This window comes from Choloepus didactylus, chromosome 11 (assembly GCF_015220235.1).
Source record: "Choloepus didactylus isolate mChoDid1 chromosome 11, mChoDid1.pri, whole genome shotgun sequence".
NCBI classification, from domain to species: domain Eukaryota; kingdom Metazoa; phylum Chordata; class Mammalia; order Pilosa; family Megalonychidae; genus Choloepus; species Choloepus didactylus.
This window is the reverse complement of record NC_051317.1, coordinates 29,149,758-29,168,375: the sequence shown is the minus strand read 5'-3', so window position 1 is coordinate 29,168,375 and position 18,618 is coordinate 29,149,758. Positions and strand designations below refer to the sequence as shown.

General features: G+C 41.7%; 1 protein-coding gene across 1 annotated transcript in view; it reads right to left on the bottom strand.

The window, feature by feature from the left end:
• The window catches only part of ADAMTS16 (ADAM metallopeptidase with thrombospondin type 1 motif 16), a 196,113-nt gene that overhangs the window by 164,732 nt on the left and 12,763 nt on the right, over positions 1–18,618 (bottom strand). Inside the window, exon 3 of the mRNA XM_037799413.1 lies at positions 18,234–18,559. Coding sequence (XP_037655341.1) covers positions 18,234–18,559 — 326 coding nt within the window. The remainder of the gene's footprint in view (positions 1–18,233; positions 18,560–18,618) is intronic.

Below are 18,618 nucleotides of genomic sequence, written 5' to 3'. Positions count from 1 at the left end.
AGGCATACCTTACCCGAGACGTGCTACGCCGCCACAATCAGATGCTGAACTTAAATTTCCAGGCCATTCAGAAACTCCTAGCGGAGATAGATGAAGTTGGACTAGAAATAGATGGACTCTGGAGAGTTCTCCAGCAGACGTGTGATACCCGATGGTTATTCGGGAGGCTTTGTGTCACCCCGGTTAGGGTGAACTTGACAGAGGAGCAGCAAGATGTCGCCGAGTGGCTCAAGGACACTTATCTCCCCAACTTCACCAATCTCTCCGACCAAGTGAAATCCGACCTTCAGGGACTTGAGAACATTAGGAAATTGAAGCCTGTTAGTTTCGACCTTTCCACACTGGGCGAGACTGTAAAAAATCTGTGGGACCAAGTCACCTCTTGGTTCTCTTGGCCCAATTTGACTAATTGGATTCTCTTGATGGTGGGACCATTGGTGGGATTAGTCATTGTTAAATCTTTGCTAGAACGCCTGTTTCAAGCGCGGCAGTACCGTGTTACCACTATGATGGCTATGTCCTCCACCTTTGATACCCCCAACAGCGACCATTCTGATGGCCATACCCCATCCTGGCCGCCTCGGGCGGGGCACTCGGGAGCGAGGTTTGTAGCTAAGCGCGCAGCTGTGTCCCGGGTATAACGGGCGACGCCAGCAGTCATAATTTTTGTCTCAGGTAGGTCCCTAAGGCAGAGTCATAGTTGTGGCCAGACTTGACTCTAGCCAATGCATAGGGACGCCTAGTGACGCCTCCGACTCTGGTTAATGCTATCCCTGCCCCCGCCTTTGTCCCCCAGTTGCAAGGCAAAGCACTGCAGGGAGAGTCATGTTGTTTCCAGCTCACGGACTCTCCTGTCTCCATATGAGGTGAGCATTCTGGTCGGTGCTAGAGGCTCCGCCGCTAAATGGCTGAGACCTAGTCCAGACTCCCCAAAGCACCGGAACAAATTGTGAGCCATCTGGGTTCACGGGAGCACACTCATCACTGGGGACACTGGGTCGATATAAATAATAAAGGGGGAGATGTGGAGAGCCGTCTCCCGGGACGGGCGTAGCGCATGCGCTGTAAACCTGCTCCAAAGTCCCCCCGCCCATCGAATGAGCCAAGATGGCGCCCATATCCTGCTTCCGCTTATGACGTGCACACTCACTATTCCTATCTGCCAATTGAGTGCATATGCGCGGCGCTAGATCATTGGTTATGAGTAGAGTACTTAAGAGTTTGCCCAAGCGAACCTCGGGGAGACAGCCCACTAGGAGCCGTACCTGACGGCCACATCGAGGCTGCTCTCCCGCGAGGCACTCTGCCCCGCGTGGAAACCTGTAACAGAGAATGCTTATCTAGCTTCAGTAAAAGACTTGCTCTCGCAACCGCCGTGTGGCTCGAGTCGTGACTTCCAGCCAGGTCAGTTTGCGTGGTCTGCATCTCTCTCTCTCTCATCCCTTGTTTCTCCCCTCGCCGGCCGGGGAACAGGGGTCGAGCGGGGCGGCGCCGGACACCACCACTAACCAAAGCAGACCATAGTCTAAAGAAGTTGACTTTTCTTTGCCAATGATAAAATGTATGTGCTACTGATTGCACCAGATGCTGTCCTTTTGGCCAATGGCTATGAATTTGGACTTCTAGAACATTATTAACCTGAAAAAATAAATAATGGAAAGAATATGTTAACGGATATGTGAGTTCAGACACTATGGGAATTTGGAATTTAGTTCATCATAAAAAGAATTATAAAACCAGTATCCAGCTATGCATGATGGCAATAGCATCTAGAATCTTCTGATGTGTGTATGTTTCTGTCCTACTTTGCCAATTATAAAAATAAACTATCCATTATGTTTATGGACTCTCCAACTTCACCTACATGTGCATCTCATCCACACCAGCTGTGTCCTGAACCTGGAGTGCCCCACACCCTTGACAAGAGGATAGATGAAAGGACTGAAACCAGAGAAGTGAGAAGTTGGTCCTGGTTGACTCTGAAAGCAAGATCAAACAAAAATGACCTCTTGGAAGTCTCCAAATCTAATCCATTTTAGAGTGCATGACATGGAGGTGAAATCTAAACTGTGAATAACTGCCAAATGAGAGGATTAATTTGCAAACTATACAATGGCATGTGATACAGTTTCAAAACGGAATTAATATGCTTGGACTTCATAGTTTGGAATGGATATTAACTCCTGATTTTATTATATACTAATTAGAGTAAATGTAATATGCATGTACAATAACGTATGTAATAAACTAATATATCATGCATGTACAATAATGTATGTAATAAACTAATATTTACATAATTAAAGGTTACAACTTCACAATTAAATTTTTAATGTCCCATCTTTTAAGATATTTTCACATTCAAATTGCTGTCTGTGAGTGTATCAAATTGTTCTAATATACTGTACATTTTAAAGCATAAGTATCCAAATCATGTCAAATGCTGTGTTCTCTACTCACTTGCAGGGCCACAAGGGCACAGGGCCACTTAGCCTTTCTAGTTAAGTTTATGCTGGGCTTGAGCTTTTGGCCAATTCAGGTGAGATGTGATGGGGGATTTGAAAGTGCCAGGAATTGATAAGCTTGATCCTCTTAAAACACATATGCTTATAAGCTGGGAAAAATACTCTGAACATCTGAAATATTTATCACAAAACACACTATTCTTTACCATGAGTATAATTTCCCAACAGAAAACATATTTGACTACTGGAGGCAGAGATAGGGACTTATGATTGGTATTAGATTCAAAACAGTTCTTAAGTAGCAGCTATTTAATTATGTTGTATATCAAACAATATTAGAAATTCTGAATAATGATACTGAATGATGAAGAAAAGGAAAAACAATATTGATGATTCCAATTAGACAGTATTTGATTTTAGGTACTCTAATTTGGTACCAATAGATTTCTAATTAGGTATTCTGATATTATTAATTTATCTTAACATTTAAATATTAATTCAGCTAAATGAAGATGAAAAATTCATTTAAGTAGATCATTTTATTATTAAATATTATGAGATAAATATGAAAGAGGGTTATGTGCAACTCAATAAGCATGAATTTTCTAGTGATACATGTAGAATATGAACATGGATGGAATTCATCCAAAAGTTTCGTGAGACATCTGAGTTTTTCACAAAGATAGTATATAGGACACCATAAAAATTAGCAAGTTTAAACATACATTGTTTACTCATTTTTTTCATTAACTTCATCAAAAAATAAAAAACACTTTTTCTTATTCCTTTACTTTGTCTTGTCTGCTTACTCTTTAAAGCAAAATATTAAATATTGGTTTATATATCAAGTTTTTATTTCAATTGATATAAAATCATATTTCATTGAAAGATGATAAATTGCCATATTTTTTTTAAAAATTGATGAATAATAGTGATTTCACATGATTCAATCTAATAATAAAGGTTGAGGGATTGTGGTAAATACTTTTCTATCGAGCTTCTTAAGGAAAAAATGATAATTTCTGTTTCTACCCACGGCAAGCTCATGTGGCATAGCCCTTACATATTTACTCATTTAGTAGTCATGCTCATGGGTCTTCTGCACACACTTGTACATTTCAACTAGAAATGGAGCTATGCTATAAAATATCCTAGCTTCTCTTTTGGCTCATCATCCTGCAATCCATCACTCTTTATTTTATTACCTAATGATGACCCACCATGGGAATAGTCCAAACTCCACCAGCATCAGTTATATAATCTCTGCAAATAAAAACATTGTTTATAGCTCCTTTGGCGGGTGCAGGAGGAACACGAAGTCCAAATGTTAGCTAGTCCGGGCACTTTCCTGGTTTACGACACCTTGTTCAGGGTAAAGTGATCTCCCAGGTATCGGGAAGGTGCATGTTTCTGTCAAATACGTGCACATAAGTAATGGTGCTCAAAACTGCATAAACAACACCCTTACACTTTAAATCGCCTGCCCTAATGATGTGTTTCTATCATCCTAATTGCTTTCAACAAACCACACAAAAGGGTTTAGGATGAATAAAATAGGTTCAAAGTCTATTCCTGTCCCATCTGCAGGACTAATCTGAAAGTCAGTGCACCTTCCTTTCTTGTCGTCTGTTTGAACTCACTTGCAGAACAAGTTGGCACTTACTTCCTAATATGTTTTTATTTGGGTTACATAATTTAGTAGTGGGGGTGATGAGGAGAACAAATACTTGTTGAGTTCCTACTATGCACCAAACCCTCTGTTAAGTGCCCTCCAGTATATCGTCTTATTTAATCCTCAGGGCAATCCTACGAGGCCAGTGTCCTTGCAAATTAAGGCAGTTGAAGATCAGATGGCTCTCAAGTGAGCCACTTGACTAGTAAGTGACAGAAAGGGGATCTGAGCAAGACCTGACTCTAAGACATGCTCTTCTTTATGCTTCCCCCATTTGCTTACCTTAAGAAGCTATTTTCTTCCCTGTTTCTTATTTGAATGTCTCCCTCTTCCTACATAGATTTCATTCTTTGCATGTAGAGAGCTCATGATTTTCAGTTCATTTATTTCCCATTATAGTTCCTATAGTCCTTAAATTGTAGGTGCACAAAATTGAGAGTTGACCCATTTGGTTCTGTGTTTGACAAAATGATTGCTTAGTTATCATTTAACTTTATCATAATTAGCTAAACAATGTGAATATGAAAAATGTTTCTTATTTTATGGGAAGTGTCAGGTTGTCATCCTGAATGTTAGTATGGAGGAACTAGGTTACATTGCTTTTTGTGGAGGATTCAGGGTGGTAAGAAAATCCTTCCTCAGAAATCTTATTCTGATTATCTTATTATTCTTAGTGTTATAATCTTCTTATTAAAAAGTAGCCAATCCACCCTTGTCATAGCTTGGCAATTCAAGAAGGCATATGTCTAAGAAATTGAGTCACAGCAATAATGATTTCTCTCTATGCTCATGCAATAAAGAACAGGAGGCTAAGAGTTGAACAAATGCCATGAGAATTTCTTTTATTTACTTTACATAAATTATATTGTATCATGTTACCCTAAGTGTATAACAGCTTTTGTCATTTAGAATTTGTTTAGAAGTTTTCTTTATCTGTTATTAAAAACCTTACTCATCAAGACAGGACTGGAGAAGTGCTGACTTCCAGATGGACTTTCTGACATCATCTGAATGTGAACAGCCCATGACCTGCTCCCTTCCTTGCTTTGGAAATACACTCCCTGGGCTTCGGGAGGCAGGCTTGGAGCTGTGTGATGATTGTCGGGGAAAATGCTCGCTTTCCAAGCCCAATTTATTATGCAGGGCCACTTTTCGACAGAGTTTTTCACAGTCTCTGGGCCCTCTCTGTGGAAACAGGACTCTCTGCAGCATAAACCATCTGAAACTAGTTACCTTCCATCAATCCATCCTTGCCCCTTTCTTCCATCCAGTTCCTTCCAGAGTGTCGGGTGCTAGAGTACTTAGGAATGGTGAACCAGATCCTTCCTGTTGGGAAGGAGGGGCAAAGACTAAACTAGAAGTCACACCAAGGAATTCATCAAATTGGAGTAACTCCGTTGAGAGAGAAAATAAGATGTGGCAGGAATGCATTGGAGGGTCACATGCTATGGCCTAGAGCACCAGAGTATTATTTAAGGAGAGGACTTTCCAACTAAGACCAAAAGAAAAAGTAATAGTTAACCAGAAGAAGAGGGATTGGGAATCGTGTTTCAAGCAGAGGGAACAACATTTCCTAAGGCCCGGACGCAGGGAAGAGCTCAGCCTTCCATTGAAAACTACAGAAAGTGAGGCTAGAGATGCAGGAAAGAGCAGGCTCTTTTAAGGCATTGGAAGCCATATTGAGCATGTAGGATTTACCCAGAGTGCCATGCGGAGGGACAGGATCAGAACTGTGCTCTTCAGCATCCTGCGGCTACTCTGTGGAGGCAGGGAGGAGAAGGGCAGGGCACAGGCAGGTTGTCCTTGCTTTCATATAATGGTTTCCAAGCCCCTCCATCCCCGCTTCTGCTTACACACTTGAACAGGGCCTAACCTAAACTATTTATGTGGCTGCCTTGGTTATTTCCCAAAGTTCAGTCAAAATTAACCTTGTTTCAAACAGTTCCCACAACTGTGGATTTAAAAGCAGATTCACCACACTGAAGGGGCGGTATCTGCTTTTCCATCTAAGAGAAAAAAATATAATACACTCATATGAAAGTTAAATTATGATTGCATGAAATGACCCTGAGGGCAGCCAGGCAAATAAATGTTTTTTCCCAAACTTGGCACAGGAAAGAAATCATGAATTGCTAAAACTACATTTGAATTTACGTGTGTTGCTCTAGATCTATAATGACTTAAGGGATGGAGATATAATTATTCAAAGGTAGAAAATTGAAACAATCAGACATATCACACCTCTGCCTATTGTATTGATAACATGTTAAAACAAATGGCAACCAATCATTTTAACAGTGATGTGCACCTGGTGAGTGATCAGCACATTCAACATCTTTTTTGCATTTTTGTTTTGTTTTGTTTCAAAACTGCTTAAGATTTTACGTAACGAAAGCACATGCCTTATTGAATATGTCCATTTACTGTCAATTACCCACAAAGGACAAAGTAGGAATCCTGCCCATATTTCTTTAGATTGCAATTTTTCAAGCAACATATTTTTATTTAGTCTTTCTATAATTTTTCAGAAATTATGGAAAACAATATAAAATTAGCTCCTATTTTGATAATTTAAAATGATATGATGTACCCTACTGCATTTTAAACATATGCTGTTATTTATTTTTCCAATTTAAAATAAAAAAGCTCCTAGGCAATGGAAAATATGTGCAATAGATGAAAAAGGATGGATGTTGTTATCATGCAAAGGAATCAAAATCACTAAAAAGATGTAAACCCGAAATAACGGGAGGACTGGGCTATCAAAATGAAAGCAAATGCAACTGGAGGCTTCGGGCTCAGCTTTGAAACTCTGAACACCTGAGAGGTGGAATGGGATTACTGAGGTTGGCTCACCCGCCATAAGGCAGGGCAGGACTCGGAGGACTGCATAAATGCACCAGGATCCCAGGTCTGGCCTCTGGCCTACAGATGCAGACAACCCACTTTCTCCTTCAGGGGTGTTTAAGAGAAACCAAACTAACAGACACTGAAAACACACACACACACACACACGAATACACAGGTCCCTGAGAGCCAATTTATTCCCATACAACAGGTCATGAAATACAACCACCAAGCCTACGGAGGAAACGCTGTGCTGCTTCTCTTTCCAGGCCCCCTGCACAGCATGCTTAATTCTACTCAGAGCAGTTCACCATGGGGAGGAAAATCTGGACACGTGGAGTCTGCGTTCCGTCTCCACATAGGGATAAGACTATCTCCAGGCTTGGTGAGGTGGGGCTGGAATAGCCCTGTTACTTTTAGCTTTTAGGATCCTTCCATTTTTTTTTTTTTTTCCTTTATAAACCATTGGTTGTGCCAATTATTTTTGTAGAGCAACAGAATTTTTATTTCTCCACTGGGAAATAGGCTCATTGATTCAAAAAAAAGTTGTATCGAGAGCTTTACTGTGTAACAGGCAGTGCTGAAAGTGCTGGGGATAGAGCAGTTAAAAAGTCAGACAAAAATCCCAATATTTGGCATGGTAAGTAGATTGCCTATGATTTTATGATGAAGAAATCGTCACTCAGCCCCAAATTCCCCTTTTAAACTCTATGAAGTTGGGGATAAAACTCTACAAATCCCATTTCTGCTTCGACAGCTGTTCCCTGTTCAGTTCTGCCAATAGCCCACACGATGGGGGTACTGGATTAAGAAGGGTGATGGACTGCTCCTTGCTGTGTGCTCCCTGAGGACTCCCTGCCTACCCCTGCAGACTTCCTGTCTGTTTCTGAGGACTCCCTGCCTACCCCTGTGGCCCTCCTATCTGCTCCCCGAAGACTCACTGCCTACACCTGCAGACTTCCTGTCTGCTCCCTGTGGATTTCCTGCCTTCCCCCTGTGGACTTCCTGTCTGCTCCCTGAGGACTCCATACCTACCTCCTTTGGACTTCCTGTGTGACCTCTCACCTATCTGTCTGTCTCCTACTTCCTGTCCATCTCCATTGACTTCCTCTCTGTCCCTGTGGAATTCCTATCTGCCCTAAGGACTTCCTGTCTGTCCCCCCACTTCCTGTGCACCCTGGACTTCCTATCTCCTTTCTGTTCTGGTCAGCCTTGCTTCTACCTGGCAGTGACAGTTTGTTCCAGTAGCAGCAGCTAATTCCCTTTTACGGTTTACTTAAAGAACCAGCCTCACAACTTCTCAGAATCCTAACACCAGCCATCAAGCCCCGCCCTTCCTCAGGGGTCTGACTTCCAGTTCCAATCTTCTAAATTTTAATAATCCCAAACTCTGCACAGTTCACTCAGTTTCCTCAGCCCTAGGGTTGGTGGCTACTTCCTGCAGGTGTGACCTCCAGATGCCTTAGCCTCCTCTTAATTTTTCAGTTCCCTAACACCCACTTAACAATGCTTTGTACTGATTCCCTCTGTTCAAGTAACATGTGTGGCTTCTGTTTCCTGACTGGGCTCTGACTGATACAGGTATTGATAAATGCCTAGTAGAAAATTAAGCTAAGTAGAAGAGGATGGGGGGCAGGGAGGGTGAGAGAGGTGAGCAATTTGCAATTTTAGATGGGTGGGCTAGGGAAGCCTCATGGAGAAGGTGACGTGTGAGAAGAAAAATGGTACATGAACGGGTTCTGGTTGAACCTCAAGTGAGGCAGGGAGGCAGGATCTTCTCTGAAGAGTTTGGTTTCCCTGGCCTCCTCTTTCACTGTCTCTAGGACTGGCTTCCCCTTGAATAGCCACTCTCTAAAAGGTGGGTTCCAGGCATCCTTGTCCTTCAGCCAGCCCCAGACTTGGAGCAGGGATCCCTCAGCTGCTCTCAGGCTAGTCTTGGCCATGAAGAACGTCCTGGCTAGACTGGCTGCAGGGATAATCATCATTTTATGACACTTACAGCAAATACTCAACTGGCCAAGATGAGTGTCCCTGTGATGGGGTAAGCCCCCACCTCCTGATAAGGGGACACCAGGAACTCCAAACGCTAACGAGAAGGGAAGCCCATCACTCTTTCCTCTGCCCAGTGCTATGAAGCTCAGAGCTGCAGACCAAAGACATTTACTTTTTATAGCTCTGGTGAATATTCCAAAATTTAAACCTGTGCCAGTTTGAATGTATTATGTCCCCCAAATGCCATTATCTTTGAGGTAATCTTGTGTGGGCAGACGTTATCAGTGTTGATTAGACTGTAATTCTTTGAGTGTTTCCATGGAGATGCACCCCACCCAACTGTGGGTGATGACTCTGATTGGATAATTATGATGGAGGTGTTGGCCCACCCATCGGGTGGTCTAAATTAAATTACTGGAGCACTATATAAGCTCAGACAGAAGGAACAAGCTGCTACAGCCAAGAGGGACACTTTGAAGAATGCACAGGAGCTGCAGATGAGAGACATTTTGAAGACGGCTGTTGAAAGCAGACTCTTGCTCCAGAGAAGCTAAGAGAGGACAAACACCCCAAGTGCAACTAAGAGTGACATTTTTGAGGAACTGCAGCCTAGAGAGGAACGTCCTGGGAGAAAGCTATTTTGAAACCAGAACTTTGGAGCAGATGCCAGTCACGTGCCTTCCCAGCTAACAGAGGTTTTCTGGACACCATTGGCCATCCTCCAGTGAAGGCACCCAATTGCTGATGCATTACCTTGGACACTTTATGGCCTTAAGACTGTAACTGTGTAACAAAATAAACCCCCTTTTATAAAAGCCAATCCTTCTCTGGTATTTTGCATTCCAGCAGCATTAGCAAACTACAACAAACCCTTTCAATTAGTTCCTCCATATGATGAAAAATAAATTACAGGCAATGTGTTGCAGTGAAAAGATCCCTGGACTTAGAATCCTAAGACTTGCAACCTAGACCATTCTGAAGTCTACCTGGCTTTGTAATATAAGCCAAGACACCCACTCTTTTGATTCTCAGATTCATCATCTGAAAAAGAGGGAAGTAGAACAAATTTTATAACTAAGATTCTCTAATCATCTCATTCTTGTTTACAACTGATGGAAAACTATCAGAAAAACATGTGGTCACTTCAAGTATAAAAGATTATCTGAATGTTATTTTGACCTACTTCTCTGGGTGAAATTCATTCATGACTGTCAGTTTCAAAATTTTACATTAATTTTCATATTAATTGATTAGCAGGGTCTTGTGCAGTTGTACAGTACTTTTCAGTTGCTCTCACACCCACAATTTAAATCCCCTAATCACCACCAAGTTGGGCATACTTGATTCAGAAACCTTAGGGTACCACAATTTTCCCACACACCTCTCAAGACTGTCACATTCTCTTCTGGTAATGCGTCTGCTGCCCTCTGCAGATAGTGACACCTTTCTTTTAAAACTTATTATTTCTTCCAGCCATTCCTCCCTGTTGATTCTCCCTTTTTACTCCTGTTTCATTTTCCTGGCTCAGAACACATTTTTCAAAGTCAGTTGAGTTTGGCAGTGTTTCAGACAGCTTCTTCAGATTTATTGGGTGCTTTAGAAAAATCTCTCAATGACTAGAGTTTCCAGAGTATCCCTAGAGTTTGTGGCTGGAAATAAAATCTAGTACAATTTCAAACCAGGACCCTGAGTAAATTTCCAACGAAGGGAGGGAATTCTTAAACAGAACCAAGAGCTGTAGGATTTGCAAGTTTCCCAACATTGTTGCGAAAGAGAGAGTAATTATAGTTGAGGAGAAGCAGCACAATTCTTGTGCATCAAGACCTGAATAGACATAACACTTAAGAGGAGCTAAAGTTCATAGTGAATTTTTGCCAAGGACAGTTCATACACTTTATATTCATTTTTGCTCAAGTGCTAATCTAAGTACAAGAATATGTATGAAATCCTTTAAGAAAATCCTGTCACATGCAACAAAAAATATTTCCAAGGAAACCTTGTTTAAAAGCATTGAGTAATGAAATTTTTAAAAGTTGTTTTGCCATATACCTTATTGATTAAACAATTTCTTATAAGCTATATGCATCAAAGGAAAATTTAGTTACTACTTATTGAAAGATATCAGATGAAATGGATTATAAACTGAATTTTTCTTTATTCATATCCCAAAGTAAAAAGTTAAGAAAGTACAGTATTTTTGTTTGCAATTTTGAAATACAATCATTAACTGAAAGAAAAAAATGAACTCTAAGTAGTGTGCAACAGGAATTTGAGAATACAGAGATGAATGAAACACAGTCCTTGAAGATCTCAAAGGCTGCTATTAAAAAAAAACCCTATAAACTAATAATTAGAGAATGAAGCCATATATATTTTCATAGAGGTCCCTCATTATACTACAAATGGGGCCACGAAGGTGAGAGAGAGCTGGATGTCCATAAAGGCAGAACAGAGGTGGAGTCAAATGGGAAAGACATTAAAATTTACAGGGTGCTCAAGGACGATGGAATGGAAATTCATAAGTGATCTGGCAGGTCCCTGGAGAGCAGGGATGGCCATGTGACCAAGGGAAGCAAAATGGCATCATGGGATCAAATGATGGTTCTGGAGCCATACTGCCTAGGTCAAATCCCAGCCTCTTAAGAATTAGATTGGGAATCATCTGTAAAATGGGAATAATAAAGGGGTCTTAAGCAATGTTCCATAAAATGGGTTTATGATAGTACACATTAGAAACTGACTTTCAAAATGGATATAAAGAGCACAATGGACCCTCTCCCCAAAGAAACAACCATTTAACTGCTGAAAATTTTAAAAACCCAAGCATTTAAAGGGCATATGTCCAAGGGAATAAATAAAATGAAGAAACACTTGTTGAATAAAACTTACTAAATCACAGTAAGAACAGCAAAATCTTAGCATTTGAACAACCATCCACTGACACCCCTTTCCCCAGTGTGATTGTGATGGCACCTGCCGCCAAAGAAGAGGACTTCCTCTCTCCCAGCTCCCAGCCTAGGGCTATGGTCTCACCATGGGAGGGGCAGGCTGCCAGCATGTCTTATCTCCTTAGCTCCATATTGCAGAAACTCTATACCTGGAAGGTGAAGCCAAGAAGACCAGACTCCCTTCCCCCTAACCAGCCCTTCCTCATATGGTGGAAGCTTTCTTTCAGGCACAGAATATGGAAAATACTGGAGCCTTGAATACTTCTACTGCAGCTGGCTTGCAGGGTGGAGGTCCCATGACAGGATGTGCAAGTAGAGAAGAGCAGGGGCTCCTATCCCCATTCAGACACCCCCTCCGAGTGCAGGGGTGTCACTCAGCAGGGCCCTATGTTAGCCCCAAGCTCTGAAACAGTGGCACAGAGGGTTTCCCAAGGAAGTGAGGAAAACTTTAAGAATAAGGAGCTCCATAGCTCACACTAAAAGGGCTGACTTCATTTGTAACTGAGTGTGGAGAAGTTCACGCCTGAAGGCATTGTTGAAAATAATTGAGAGCTTGATTGAGAGCAACTAAGAGGAGGCTGGTATCTCCATGACACTCCTAACAAGCACAACAGGCTATAAACTTAACAAAGAGAACTGGGAGAACAGACAACCATAAATATCCTTTCTCAGACTGGAGCAGCCTCAAAGACATGTAACACCTTCCCCTTCAAAGAGGCCCTATTTTAATGGAACCATGCTACCGAGCAACTTATGCCCCAGGGTTTATTGTTGAATAAAATAGAGCAATCAGCTAGCAATAAATGTAGGTGAATAACTGGGTGTGTTACCAATAGAAGCAGATCAGCACAGGCTCTCAGAAATACTGTGCACCCGTCCCAGCCTGCACTCTCTGAGACGTGACATCAGAGTTGCACAGTCTCAGGGAGGGGAGAACACACTTCACTGAATTGGTCCAGCAAAGGCAATAACAAATAAAGAAGCCAGCAAGCAAAGAACACCACCGACAATCCTGGAGTGGGGAAGGATCATCATCTACAGTTGCTATGTTATCTATAATGTCCAGTTTTCAACAAAAAATTAAGAGATATGCAAAGAAACAGAATAGTGCAATTTTCAAAACTGTTCAGTAAGAGCAGAAGGATAGAAATAGAGATCAATGCAATACAATTGACAGTTTAAAAATAGACTCTTACATTATGGTCACTTCTTGACAAGGAGGCCAAGACAGTTCAATGAGAAAAGAGTTGCCTTTTCAAAAGCAAACAGTGCTGAGACAACAACATGTCGCCATGCAGAGAATGAAGTTGGACCTCTCCCGCAAACCATACATAAAAATGAACCCAAATGGATCTTGGACCTAAATGTAGGAGCAAAAACTATAAAACTCTTACAGGTAAACACAGTAGTAAATCTTCATTACCTTTACTCAGGTGATGTTTTCTTATCTACAGTGCCAAAAGTACAAGTTGCAAAACCAAAATATATAGATAAATTGGACTTCATCACAATTAAAAACCTCTGTACTGCAAATGACACCATGAAAGAAGTGAAAAGACAGCTCAAGGAGTAAGCTGATAAGATACTTGAATTCAGAATATATAAAGCAATCTTATACCTCAAAAAATAGCCCAATTTAAAAATGGGCAAAGATCTGAATCAACATTTCCCCAAAGAAGATTTACAACTGGCCAATAAACCCATGGAAAGATGCTCGACATGCTTAGTCATTAGGGCAGTGCAAGTCAAAACCACAAAGAGATGTCACTTCACAATTACTAGAATAGCTGAAATAAAAACGATTGACAATAACAAGTATGGCCAAGGATGTGGAGCAATGGAATTCTCAAATATTGCTGGTGGAAATGTAAAATGGCACAGATGCTTTGGAAAACAGTTTAAAACTTTTGAGGAACTGTTAAACTGTTTAAACCATGTAACCTGGCAACTCCACTTCTAAATATATACCCAACAGAAATGAAAACATATTTCCACCTAAAATCTTGTACACAAATGTTTAAAGCATCATGAAACACAACAGCCAAAAAGTGGAAACAACCCAAATGTCCATTAATGGATGAATATCACAAAATGTGATAGCCATACAATGGAATATTATTCATTCATAACAAGGAATGAACTACTGATACATGCAACAACATGGATGAAACTTGAACACATTATACTAAGTGAAAGAAGACAGTCACAAAAGTCCACATATTGTACAGATCCATTTATATGAAATGGCCAGATTATGCAAAAATCTACACAGAAAGTGAATTAATGGTCCCCTAAGAATGGGGTCTAACTGCTAATGGGTATGGGGTTTATTTTGGGGGTGATGAGAAAATGTTTTAAAATCAGAGTATAGTGATGTCTGCATAACTCTTGAAATGTGCACTTAAAATGGGAAAACACTGTGGTCTGTGAGTTACATCTCAATAAAGTTTAAAAATATATATATTTCCTAGGACTGGTCATCAGGCTAAGTGGGGGGCAACTACCAAAGTACTCAGCACAAACAATTTGAAAAGTTATCACTCATCACTGTCTCCTATGTGGTAACTAGCTCGGTAATTCTATTCACTAGCCACTATCCGTTATGGAAAGCACCTGCTGTGCTTGTGGTTAGTGGTCACAAAAGGCCTGTTACATCAATTTATTAGAAACATAGGTATGAAAGATAAGTTTTCTAAAAAATAACCCTATTTAATTAAATAAGAAATATTTAGAGTCAAGATTTTTGGTGGCAATGCCAGTACGAATTTAAAAATATTTTTAGGAGTTACAGACTTATTTGGTTTACTATCTCCAGACTTGATTATATACACATTCATCTCTTATATTCATAGACAGTGTTATCGAGGATTCTGTGAACTTGATGGAGGTTGGGGGTCCTTCCGAGGATGCTCTCCACTCCCTCCTCCCTTTACCAGAATTGCATCCTGATTTTAGTGTGAGGATTGGGCTTGGACAAAATTCCCCCCCAAAAGCACCCCATATGCCCCATACCACCCCCTCAAGCAGGATGAGACCCCCACCTCTGGATCTCTGAGCACCCACATCTGCCCTTGTTTCATCACCCTCTAATTACCTTCACCATTGGATGGTGAACTCCTTGTCCCCAGGGCGGCAGGCCCGGCAGGCACAATGCAAAAGGCCGTCACTCATCTGGATATTGTGAACACCAGGGCTGAGATGATGCTTGTTTTCGTTTTGTCTTTCGTCTTTATGAGCATTTACCAAAGGAGGACACACTGTCAACTATTAACTGTTCACAATGCCTCAAATCAAAAGTACTAGAGGACTAGAGCAAAAGATTCCCAAACTCAAAATCCGAGAACCAGGAGAAAAAAAAATCAATTTGGAAACTGAATTTTCTCACAACTGTAAACCATTTTCTCTAATTGACTTATATTAGATATTTAAATTTTTAATTAAGCAATAGATGTTTTTAACTTCAAAAATGTTCTCCCACTGTGGATTGAATAGGAAGAAAAGGAAGTAGAGCGTTTCCCACGATCCCACTGGTTGCTGCAAAGGTGCACAGGAGAGAAGGCGGCAAACAAAAGAGAACTCCACTGACCCCCACTCCTATTAGAGGGCTGAGTCAATCAAATCCTTCTGGAAACCCTACATAAAAGCTTACTGAGTTCTAACTTGGCCTTTACCTAGAATCTGGAAGAGCCGAGAACAGCAACAAAAAAAGTAGCCATCATTTAATGTAAAAGGCATGCTGTTTTTTTTTCAGATGTCGACAGGTTTTAAAGATGAGGAATTGGGATAATCATTAATCAGGAAAGAAATAACAGACCTGGCAGCTACTTGAGGGACGTTCCTGTTCAATATTTTTATTAGCTATCTAAAAATAGGGCTTTTTAATCCTCCCTTTCTCTTCTTTTTAAAATGCCTCTGATTTGTACATGGTGATTACCCTATACACCTCACAGTCGTAAGTCTAGCTTATATTAGTAATGACCATCTAGAGACAAACTTCCAGTGAAGTTGGAATTTATGTATTAGTAAGGTTAAGGGTGAAGGCATATGTAATTCCATCTCAGTGACCATGATGTGAGAATCCAGTGCTTATTATCCAGAGGAGATTTTTTTCTTCTCCTTTTCACTTCTTGCTCTTTCATGTAGTTGTTCATTTACTGCTTTTGCTGTTAACTCCCAAGGAAGTTCAAAGTGAGCCAGAAGTCTGAAGCTGTCACCCACCATCTCTATCCATGGGGCAGACTCCAGGGCCACAGCCCAGCCACCAAGGGAGAGCCCTAAGCTCAAAGAGACCCAGGGTACCCATGGGCCTGCATTCCTACTGCACAATGAGAAGCAGCTCTCCCATGCTCTACAACCAAATCCAAGGTCCCCAAGCCCTGGAGGGCATGGCACAAATGGCTTCTACTTCTGGTTTGAGCCTTTGTTGAAGGAAGCCAAAGAGGAGAGGCCTTTGTTGTCTGCCTTGCATGGAGGGTTCTAGTCCTTCAGTTCAGGAAGACCTGTTTTTCCTGGGAGAGTGTGAAAGAATCAGCCACATGGTCTTCATGCTTAAGAAGTAGGCCAAATAACCGCCCTGTCTACCTCCAGCAGCCCACCCTATCCCTGACAACTCCTTGTGGTACATATTCTCAAACAAATGAAAATAGACTTGAGACCAACACATATCAAATTCCCACAGAAGGGACACTTTCAATCTTTTTGAAATATGGTTGCAGGATTTACCATTTGCATATGAATGAGTCAGCATTCTCCAGGGTAACAGAGCTGACGGATATATATGTAAATATTATGAGATTTATTAAAGCAATTGGCTCACCCGACCATGGGTATTGGCAAGTCTGAATTCCATAGGGCAGGCTGCAAGTTGAGAACTCTGATGAAGGTTTCAGTAAATTCCCCAGGAAAAGCTGGCTGACTGAAGTAGAGATAGAAATTCTGCTTTCTGACTGCTGAAATCATCCACTCTCCCTTTAAGGTCTAAAATAATTGGATGAGACATCTCTTAGTGCTGAAAACAATCTCTTTTGTTGAATGCAGATTGCATAGATGCAATCAACTGACTAATGATTTTAATCCACAAAATATTCTCTCAGTAACAATCAGGCCAGTGCTTGCTTGACCAAACAACTGGACTCCATAACCTAGTCAAGTTGAGACATGAATGTAACCATCAGAAAATATGTTTAGTATTTTAAGGAATTGCCTATGAAAGCACTTTCAGCATCAGAAATTCACATACATGAAAAAACTTCATGAGATATAGGGTCTGAATTCCCTCTTCCCAAATAGAGAAACAAATTTGAGACACAGGCTTACCTCATTTTCCAGAGATGCAATAAATGTGCAAAAACCTGTTTACGAAACCTTTAACATCTTCAAAACCTTGAAGATTTTGACCACACATTTTCATTCTACTGCTTAAGAATTTATTTAAAGGTCACTTTTTTTTTTTTTAACCTAAGGCTTCTGCTGAGGTCATGGTTTGCTCATCTGAGTCTACATGATTAATTTTGACCCAAAATCTAAGAATCTACTAAGCCCCACAAATAGAAATATTTTATCAAAAGCAATTCAAGTCATTAGGATTGCAGCTTGGGTGGCTCCTCGGCCTGAGGGATGCTGGTGGACCCTGACCTTGGCCCGATGCCTCTCAGTCTGGGGTCCTTGCAAAGGACAGCACCTCAAGCATCTAAGTGATTTTAAGGTCTAAGATATTTAAAATGGGAAATGCACCAATAGATTTATTAGTCCACGACCTGCATCTCTCTGCCAGGAATCATCACCCTGTTGGAGTGAACAGCCCACTCTGTAGGCTCATTGTCACCATCTGAATGACAGAAGCAGCCTCCATTCAAATAACCAAGAGGGTCAATCAGCTGAATACAGTCGTACTTTTCAAAATGAAGACATGTGTGCAGCTTCGGTAACAAACCAGTAAGCCGGAGTAGGAATATCCCCTAAGAAGTTAATACGATCAGACCTGGTCATAAGTTCTTATGTAGGATTTTCAAACTGACAAACTCTGCCACAATTATTCAAGACTAAATAGATATACCTATGTATATAGGGTGGTGTACACACCATTTCCAAATGGGCCAAAGGAAGCAGCACAACAAAAATTTAGAAAATATCATTTGGCACTTTTCCTCCCACTTTTACAGATCAAAAAAAAAATCTATACCGTTATAACAGAAGGCGCTAAAATGCGTCAAGGGAAAGCTCGGGTTCTCCTGCCCCTTTCCCGCATCATCGCCCAGGCTTCACCGCGGGTGTGAAATCACCCTCCCCGGAGGCCGGCGCTGCACTCACCAGGCCTCTGCAGGTGGAGAGCGCCACCGAGGAGTTTCTGTGCGACCGCAGGGAGCCCTGATAGAAGCAGAAGTCCTCCGGCCGAAACGCCTGCACCGTCGTGGTGCCGCCCTTCCCCAGCGTCTGCACGAGAAAGCCGGGGGCCACCAGGCTGCTGGACGCCCTCAGGTCCAGGTGGAAGTCGCGCCCGGTTCCCCGCAGCCGGAGGTGGAGAGACTCGGCTCCGGGCGCCGCCAGCGCCCTTCTCCTCCGCTGGTGGTGCGCGACCTGGTGGGACACGTAGCCCCCGTGGCGGTCAACCTCGTAGGCGGACACGAGGTCGTATTCTGCAACGAAAGAGCGGGAGCAGCTGAGACGTTTCAGACGGCTGGAAAGGACCGGGGAC